The sequence below is a fragment of the Rhincodon typus genome, chromosome 11 (assembly GCF_021869965.1).
Source record: "Rhincodon typus isolate 14 chromosome 11, sRhiTyp1.1, whole genome shotgun sequence".
NCBI classification, from domain to species: domain Eukaryota; kingdom Metazoa; phylum Chordata; class Chondrichthyes; order Orectolobiformes; family Rhincodontidae; genus Rhincodon; species Rhincodon typus.
This window is the reverse complement of record NC_063342.1, coordinates 8,009,914-8,019,189: the sequence shown is the minus strand read 5'-3', so window position 1 is coordinate 8,019,189 and position 9,276 is coordinate 8,009,914. Positions and strand designations below refer to the sequence as shown.

The window sequence follows — 9,276 nt, the reverse complement described above, 5'->3', positions numbered from 1 at the left end:
ACTCCCTGCAATAAAGCAGTATTGAAAGTCCGCCATCCTGTGGTAAGCCTTGGTACAACAGACAAGGATAGAGTGAAACGAAACAACTGTGAATAGCAACACACTGTTAGATATTTTTAATCAACTGTTAAGTTGTATTCTGACACACCCAAGCCTACTGGTACAGAAATAGGGACATTACCACGGTGCCACAAAAGCCCCTAAAAGCACAGTCGAGAAGACTTGAAGCTGTTAAGGGAAAACGCCAACAGATCTGTAATCAAGTGTCTTAATCACTTGGTCATGACTAAATGCACTGTTACATCTTTAATATAGTAAAAATGAGCCAAGGTATTTCACAGGAGAGTTAACAGACAAATACTGATGCTGACTGAAAAAGGACAGGAGCAGAATTAAATAATTTTGCAGGGTCTGCTCTGCAATTTGATCATGGCATGTGTTTCTCAACCCTGTTGTACTTTCTCCCTGGATCCCCTTTCTAATCTCTCTATCTCTATCTTGAGTACACCCAATGATTTGGCCTCCACATCTTTCTGCAGCAATGAGTTCCACAGGTTTTGCTCTGGCTAAAGAAATTCCTCCTCCTCTCAATTCTAAATGGGTTGTCCCATTACTCTAAGGCTGTGCCCTCCAGTCCTAACTTCCTACTAGTGTAAACATCCTCATGTCCTCTCTATCCAGGTCTGTCAGTATTCTGGGATTTCCAATGAGATTTCCCCCTTATCCTTCTAAACTCCATCGTTTACAGACCCAGAGTCCTCAATTTCTCCTCAGACAACAAGCCCTTCATCCCCAGCATCATCCTTGTAAGCTTCTGGTGGAGCCCCTCCGACGCCATTGCATCTTTCCTTTGATATGAGGCCCAAAACTGCTCACAATATTCCAAATGCGGTCTGATCAGAGTCTTATACTGCAGCACATCTCTGCTCGCGTATTCTAGTCCTCTTAAAATGAATGCTAACGTTGCATTTGCCTTCCCAACTGCCAACTGAATCTGCATTTTAACCTTAAGAGAATCCTAAAATAGGACTCCCAAATCCCTTTGTGCTTCAGATTTCCGAAGCCTTTCCCCATTTAGAAAATGGTCAACGCCACTATTCTTCCTGCTAAAGGGCATAACCTCCAACCACTTTGTCAATATTCCCTGTTTCTTCGCCTATCTTTGTGTAATCTGCAATCTTAGCAACAATGCTCTCAGTTCCTTTGTCTAGATCGTTAATGTATAACATGAATAGTTGTCATTCCTACTGACACCTGCAGAACTTGACTACTCACTGACTGTAACCCTGAAAAAGACTCCTTTATCCACTCTGCCAGTCAGCCAATCTTCTATCCATGCCAGTACCTTACCGCTAGCACCATGGGCTATTATTTTAATTAGCAGCCTCCTGTGCGGCGCCTCATCAAAGGCCTTCTGGAAATCCAAATAGATCGAGTATAGTGGCTCTCCTTTGTCTAACTTGGTCATTACCCTCTTGAAGAATTCTAACAGAGTTGTCAGATGTGTCCTCCTTTTGAACGATTAGTACACATGCCTGAGACCTTAGTTGAAAAGGTATGCCTTGGAGGCAAACAGAAGGTTACAGAAAGAACATCCAGGCTATGGGCCCAGACAGCTGAAGTGCAGGAAATGGAGCCAGCGTTTGAGGAATGATTGACCTCCGAGGGTTGTGAAGCTGGTGGAGACCATGTATCCGAGGAGGGGGTGTGAGTCCGAAAACAAAAATGAGAATTTTAACATCAAAACGATTCTGGACCAGGAGTTGATTGTAAATCAGAGACTGAAAGGATGGAGGGAGAATGAGACTTGGAACAAAATAAGTGCCAGTTTTTTTGTTTTTTTGGCTGTTCTTTGTTCACCCATCAAGAAAGATGCACCCCCTTATCCTTCCACCAAATTAAACATCCAAATGTTTCTTCAGTGGTTGCAAGGGAGTTTCCCTTCATTAGTTTTCAGGTGAAGTTCAATTTGTGTGTCAATTGCCCATGGCAAATTTTGAATGATTGAGGGAGATCGTCACTGGTCAGTGACTCTGTGAGACTAGGCTGAGTTTAAAACCAGGTTGGTGGCTTGCACTCTGGGGAAATGGGGGTGAGGGATTTGGTGATTTGGGGGCCATACAATATCGAGGATTGTCGGCAGAGGGGGGATGATGAGAGCAAGGAAGTGAGTCATTTCTGTTAATCAAAAGTGCTCTCCTGTTCATCTTCCACACAGTGGCTTGGGACGTTTTGCAATTATGAACAGAACTTCTGACTGTGAAGCACCCTCTCAGTAACTCTGCTGGATGGGTCAACTTAGATCATAGGCTTAATCGTTAAACCTCCTCAACAGTTTAATAGCCGACCACTAATGTCACATACAGTTAACTTTTCAGTGTTAACTTAATCCATCACTTGATTTATTTTTAAAAAATGATTACAATGGAAATAACACACCAGAACTTCCAAAATAGGAATGAAAATTGTGAAATTAGATGCAAGAAAAGTGGCTATGCATTTTCTGATAAAGAATCTGCACCTGCAATTTTAGTCTGTCCTTGCTGTATGAAGAGCGATGAGGATATTGTGCTTTTACTGTAGAGTCAGACAATCCACGGTAAAGTTCACTCCCCTTGTTCAGTTTCTGAAGTCGATAATGTGCAACAGTACAAAGCAGTTTATTTTACTGGTACTCCTACCAGCACTCCATTCACTGCAGTATCTCATTGAATATCCTTCAGCAGCATCTTCCAAACTCATAAGCTGTATTGACCAGAGGGACACTGGCAACAGATACAGGAGAATGCCACCTTAGGCTAACCTGAACATGTTTGACATTTTCTTTATCCTCTCTCAACGAGTGTGGGTATCATTGGCAAGGCCAGTGTTCATTGGCCATCCACAATTGCTATTTCAGTGACTTGGTAGGCCACTTCTGAAGGCATCACTGTGGGCCTGGAGTCACATGTAGGGTAGGGTAAAGTCACCATAGTCCCAGACAGCCGTAGGGCTGCTCTCTCATTAGAGAGAGAAAACTGATGTTGAGTTTAACCTGAGGGTCAACAAACCTCAGGTGAGGGGTGACGTTGACAGGAAAGTACCTTTATGGTAACCTCAGGCAGTGCAGGACTTGTGTTGGTATCACTTTGCATCGCAAACCAGCTATTCAGTACACTGACCCCTGACATTTTAAAGTTACAATAACTGAATTCCTTCCCTAAAGGAGGCTAGTGAACCAGATCGGCATTTGCAACAATAGGATCATGGCACCATTACTGAAACTTTAAATCTGACTTTATTAATGGAGGTTAAATTCCACCAGCTACTATGAGGGGTTTGAACTTAAAGCAACATTGTATTAACGTGGGCCTCAGGATCCAAGGCAGTACCACTATGCCACCAACATTTGTGTGTACTTACTGCTTGGAAGTTGGGTTATTTATGGATGATATAACTGAGATATTTAAAGTGTTAATAAACTCGATCAGAAGAATGGTAACATTTGGTGAATTCATCTGAGGTAAGGAGACAGCATCTTCAAATTAGAGCCAGGTCATTCAAGAGCAAAATCAGGATGCTTTTCACGAATAGTGAGAACCAAAAGCCCTCATCCCCAATTAATTCCGAACGCTGAAAGTTTTCGGACCTTCTTAGGCTGAGATGGATAGACTTCTGTTGGGCAATGGGATTAGAGGATGCAAAGAAGATACAACTAATTATGATTGAAGTCTATGTTAGTCATGAGTCAATTGATTGGCAGAGCAAACATGAGGGGCTGAATGGCCTCCTGTTTCTTCATGTTCCAGGAAGGAGATGATTGATTCAGCTGCCTGGAGAAACCAAGAACAATGTTTGGCCTTCATTCTGCTCTGTGACTGCCCCAAAGCTCTGCAGAATGATGGTAACAAGCTGTTGAGAATGTGTCTTAAACATTGATAGTAGTCAGTGGGAACATGACAGTGAGCAGTTGCTGGTGGCTACATTTCATTCCTCTGAGCCACAGCTTCACAGGGCAATAAATTTGACATTTAAAAAATTTCAGAAGAGTTACAACCTGGCATTATAATTGTACAATATTGATTGGCAAATCCTTATTATCAAAGAGGAATAATTTCATCTCCCACACCTCCTGTGAATGAGTTGAAGTATTTGAACTGTTCCGCTAGAATAGAAATGATCCTGTAGATGGGGACTGCTTCTTCACACGATGGACATCGAGTTATATCCCTGGGATCTTTCTTCTGCCCTTTGTCCATATTCCTAAAGAGAGAGAGGGAGAACACTGACTTAGGTCACACATGCAGAGAGACATAGAGAGGACTGAAGTAAAATCCTAAATAAAAACCAAAAGAACTGCGGAGGCTGTAAAGCAGGAACAAAAACAAAGTTGCTGGAAAAGCTCAGCAGGTCTGGCAGCATCTGTGAAGGAGAAAACAGAGTTAACGTTTCGGGTCCGGTGACTCTCCCTCAGAAGTAAAATCCTACCTGTGTTGGTATGTGTAACTGGTTAACAGATTTCAAGAGGGAGCGTCAAGTTTTGTTTTATTCACTCATGGGACGTGGGTTTTGCCGGTTGGGCCAGCATTTATTGCCCATCCCTAGTTGCCCTTGACAAGGTGGTGGTAAGCTGCATTCTGGGACCGCTACAGCCCCTGTGCTGAGGGTTGACCCACAATGCCGTTAGGGAGGGAATTCCAAGATGTCGACCCAGCGACAGTGAAGGAACAGCGATGTATTTCCAAGTCAGGATGGTGAGTGACTTGGAGGGGAACTTGAAGGTGGTGGTGTTCCCATGTATCTGTTGCCCTTGTCCTTCTAGATGGAAGTAGTCATGGGTTTGGAAGGTGCTGTCTAAGGATCGTTGGTGAATTTCTGCAGTGCATCTTGTAGATAGTAAACACTGCTGCTACTGAGTGTTGGTGGTGGAGGGAGTAGATACGGCACCAGTCAAGCAGATTGCTTTGTCCCTGGGATGGTGCCAAGCCTCTTGAGCTACTTCACTGGCCTCGAAACGTTAACTCTGTTTCTCTCTCCACAGATGCTGCCAGACCTGCTGAGTTTCTCCAGCAATTTCTGCTTTTGTTTCAGATTTCCACTATCCACAGTTTTTTGTTTTATTTTGGGGAAGAGCTATTTGCTGTACTCAAACTCCCATACTCCCACCCACAAGCCAGCATCCACCAAACACGCTGAATCCTTGGATAGTTGCTTAGCTGATCCACTGCACAGATATCACAGGTTTCTGAAAACCTATCTCACTTTTACATGCTACTGTGAATGTCTGGTATTGTCACAAGGTGTCAAGGGCAACCTTTAAACACAGCATGGAAACTGGATTGGTCATTCTTAACAAATGTTAAATGAGGCAGCTCACCACCACCTTCTGAAGGGCAACTAGGGACGAGTTCAGTCAGCGATGTTCACGTCCTATCAGTGAGTAAAAATAAACATGACCACATCAACAAAATGTACGCTTTTCTGATGATGGGCATCCATTGGAGCCTCCTGTGCTCAGCTAGACTAGCAGTCTCACTCGAGATCAAGCTAAAAAAAAGCGCTTGTTTGACTTGGGTATGGGTTGTCAGGTGATAGATACAATAGGGTTTGTCCTTGTAGCTCAGTACTTCTGCGCCTATATGAGCTAACCAATACATACAAAAGTGATCTCCTTTCAGACTTTTTCTTCCCTGTGATGGGCTCTGCTACAACCAATTGTGAGTGGGTTTTCCACATGCAGAATGAAGGAGTCTGTCACATTTGCAAACATTATGCAGATAAGGGGAAGTCACCATAGCCCTGTTCACTCCATAGAGACAGATGAGTGGTGGCGGTTTAACCTGAGGGTCACTATGCCTCAGGCAAGGGGAGAGGTTGAGAAGGAGAGTTTTTCATGGTAACCTCAACTAGTACAGAAATTGAACCCACATTCTAAGTAGCACTCTACATCATGCACCAGCCATTCAGCCATCTGAGCTAGCTAACTTGAGCTAGAATTATAATAAAATGACTACGATATTTTCTAGAGAAGATAGCAAAATATGCAAGACACATTTGGTTCTGAAAGAGCAACTGTGAGCTGTGATGCTTGGTTCAGAACACACTTACAGGAAAGATACAGCCCTGACTAGAGGGTCGCAATCTCATGGAATCACTACAGGGGGGAAAGAGGCCATTCGGCCCATCAAAGAACCCAGACCCATGCCCCATCATATCTCCGTAACCTCGCATTTTACCATGGCCAATCCACCTAACCCACACACCTTTTGACTGTGGGAGGTAACCTGCACAGACACAGGGAGAGTGTGCAAACCCCACACAGACAGTCACCCAAGGATAGAATCAAACCCTGGGTCCCTGGCGCTGTGAGTCACCGTGCTGCCCACATATCAGCTGTTTCGGACTGAGTTGAGGAGAAATTTCTTCACTCAGACGGTCACAGATCTTTGGCTTCCTCTCTCCCAGGGGGTTGCTCATTCATTGAGTATGTTCTAGTTTGAGAATTATTAGTTTTAGGGGACTAAGGAAATGAAGAGAAATGGGGATGTGGTACAAAAGTGGAGCTTGAAGGTCAGCCATACTCACACTGAACAGCAGAGCAGGTCTCTATCAGGTTATTAGTTAGAAGTTGACCTGCTTGTGGAATCTGAATGAATAAAGTTTGAGAGCCACAAGTAAAGCACAGTTCTCCAGAGCCATATTGAGCTCATCGCTTTGTCAAAACCATTTTGTTTCTTTATTCTTTTACAGGATATAGGCATCACTGGCAAGGCCAGCAGGTATTCCTCCATTGTCCTTGAACTTCTTGTGAATGGTTTGCCAGGGCCATTCAGAGGGCAGTTGAGAGTTGTTGCAAGCCCGAAATCACATGTAGGTCAGACCAGGTAAGGACAGCAGATTTCCTTCCCTGAAGGACCATCAGACTTTAAGAAATAGGAACTGGACTGGACCATTCAGCCCCTTGAGCCTGCTCCACAATTCAATAGGATCATGGCTGGTCTCACATTCCTCACAACCACTTTCACCATAACCCTGGAGTCCCCAGCTGATTAAGAAACTATCTCAGCCTTAAATATACACAAGGACTCTCTGCCGCAAAATGCTCCACATGCCGATGAGTAGAATTCCAACTTGTTTAGCCTTTGCCCACAAGACAATCCCTCCATTCCAGGGATTGCTGGAAAAACTCAGCAGGTCTGGCAGCACCTTCGGGTCCTGTGATCCTTCTTCAGAAAGCCTCTTCTGTTGTGAAGAAGAGTCCCCGGACCCGAAACATTAACTCCGATTTCTCTCCACCGACCTGGTTTTTCCAGCAATTTCTGTTTTTGTTTCTGACTTCCAGCATCTGCAGCTCTTTCAGGTTTTTATCCCCTCTTTACCAGGGATCATTCTCTGACCTCCAATGAAACAATATCTATCCTTTAAATAAGGGGACTCAAACTGCTCACAGTTCTCTAGGTGTACGTGAGTTTTTACAACAAGAAACTGCTGCAAAAGTGCGGCAGGTCTGGCAGCATCTGTGGAGAGAAATTTCCAGCATCCCACTGTTCTTTGGTTTTTTTGGGGGGTTTTTACAACAATTGTTGAATGCTTCATGGCCGCATCACTGAGATTAACTTTGAACTCCAGACCTTTTATTTTCCACATACCTCCAATTAGTAATCAGAATTGGAACTTCATCAAGATCCATCTCTTTAAATATTAACTCCTTCCATCACAAGCGCTGTATCTACCATTTGCACAGCAACAATTTTTCCAGAGCTCATTCACCAAGGGCTCCACCTCTCAGAGAGGGTGTAGAGTATGAATTTGTGATTCAACTATAACTCAGTATCTCCCAACAAGAGTCCCTGATGGAATCTAATTATTATACACACCAGAGGGCAGCAAATCACAAGCCTCTCTGCTCCTATGATGCTGCATTCATGCAGCCCTGCAACCTGCTTTTGAATGACAACTTTAACCGTTGTAACATAGAATCCCTACAGTGTGGAAACAGGCCCTTCAGCCCAACAAGTCCACACTGACCCTTGGAGCATCCCACCCAGACCCATCCCTTTATAACCCACGTAAGCTACGCGTCCCTGAACACTACAGGCAATTTAGCATGGCCAATCCACCCTAGCCTGCACATCTTTAGACTGTGGGAGGAAACCGGAGCACCCGGAGGAAACCCCGCGCAGACGCAGGGAGAATGTGCAAACTCCACGCAGACAGTCGCCCGAGGGTGGAATCGAACCCAAGTCCCTGGCGCTGTGAGGCAGCAGTGCTAACCACCAAGCCACCGAGCCACCAAGCCACCTCTCTCCAGGTGCTTCACCGGAAAAGTATCAGACAGAAATGGGTGTCAAGGCAAACAAGCACACAGTAAGACTGATGATCATGCATTATGAGGAAGGTAATGAAGTCAAGGTATTGTTTGCTGAGACCAACTGAAAGAAGAAAATTGAGATGGCTGAAGATGCTATACACAGTGACAGAGCAAAGCAATTTAGGAATTTATTTGTAATAATTTATTGTCACTTGCACTTATAAAACTACAGTGAAACATTTATAAGTTGCCATAATCAGAAACCTTTGTAAATGCAGAAATAATTGAGTCAAAATTAGGACAAAATTCATCTGGCCAGCAGTGTAGTCCAGGCCGGTGGAACAATTTCCATTTACCTCTGGGAATGTGCTGCCTCCCTGTGTATGGTTTTTGCTGCAGGATTCGGGCTAGTAGAGCCATTCGTGCTGTAATATTCTGAAGATGAATCATTGTATTCCTGGTAATGCATATTCCGTGGGCTGTGCAATCTTTCTTCTTGACAGGGGTTTAAATCAGAGTTCACACGCTGGTCAGCTAAAATCCATATGACGTCACTCTTATCAAAATCATTGCAACTCACTGAACTTTTATCCTAATGCACAGCCTGCTGAGCTCTGAGCTGTTGGGTTTGTTGGGGAACGGGGAGAGGGGACTAGCAAGTGGAGATAGGGTGTGGTCAGCAACTCCCTGACCAGTTCAAAAAGGGGTGGGAAATGGATGTGAGGACATGGTGAGCAGGCGGATCCTGGTGGACTGGATAGGAGACTAGAGTTAGTGGAGTGGAGAGACCTGCTTGGGGAAGGGTGTGTGCTGCTGTTAGAGAATCAGGGAGAGACGGTGGGAGCTGATGTTACAGAGACAGGGAGAGAGGCAGAGGGTGGGCACTGATGTTACTGAGGCAGGGAGAGAGGCAGAGGGTCAGCACTGACGTTACAGAGACAGGGAGAGAGGCAGAGGGTCAGCACTGACGTTACAGAGACAGGGAG

The 9,276-nt window shown here is 44.6% G+C and overlaps 1 protein-coding gene across 1 annotated transcript in view; it reads right to left on the bottom strand.

Moving 5' to 3' along the window:
• Positions 1–2,380: 2,380 nt before the first annotated feature.
• Positions 2,381–9,276, bottom strand: part of cxadr (CXADR Ig-like cell adhesion molecule) — a 114,267-nt gene continuing 107,371 nt past the window's right edge. The window contains exon 8 of the mRNA XM_048602833.1: positions 2,381–4,242. Within this exon, the coding sequence (XP_048458790.1) occupies positions 4,183–4,242 (60 nt within the window). The 3' untranslated portion in view covers positions 2,381–4,182. The remainder of the gene's footprint in view (positions 4,243–9,276) is intronic.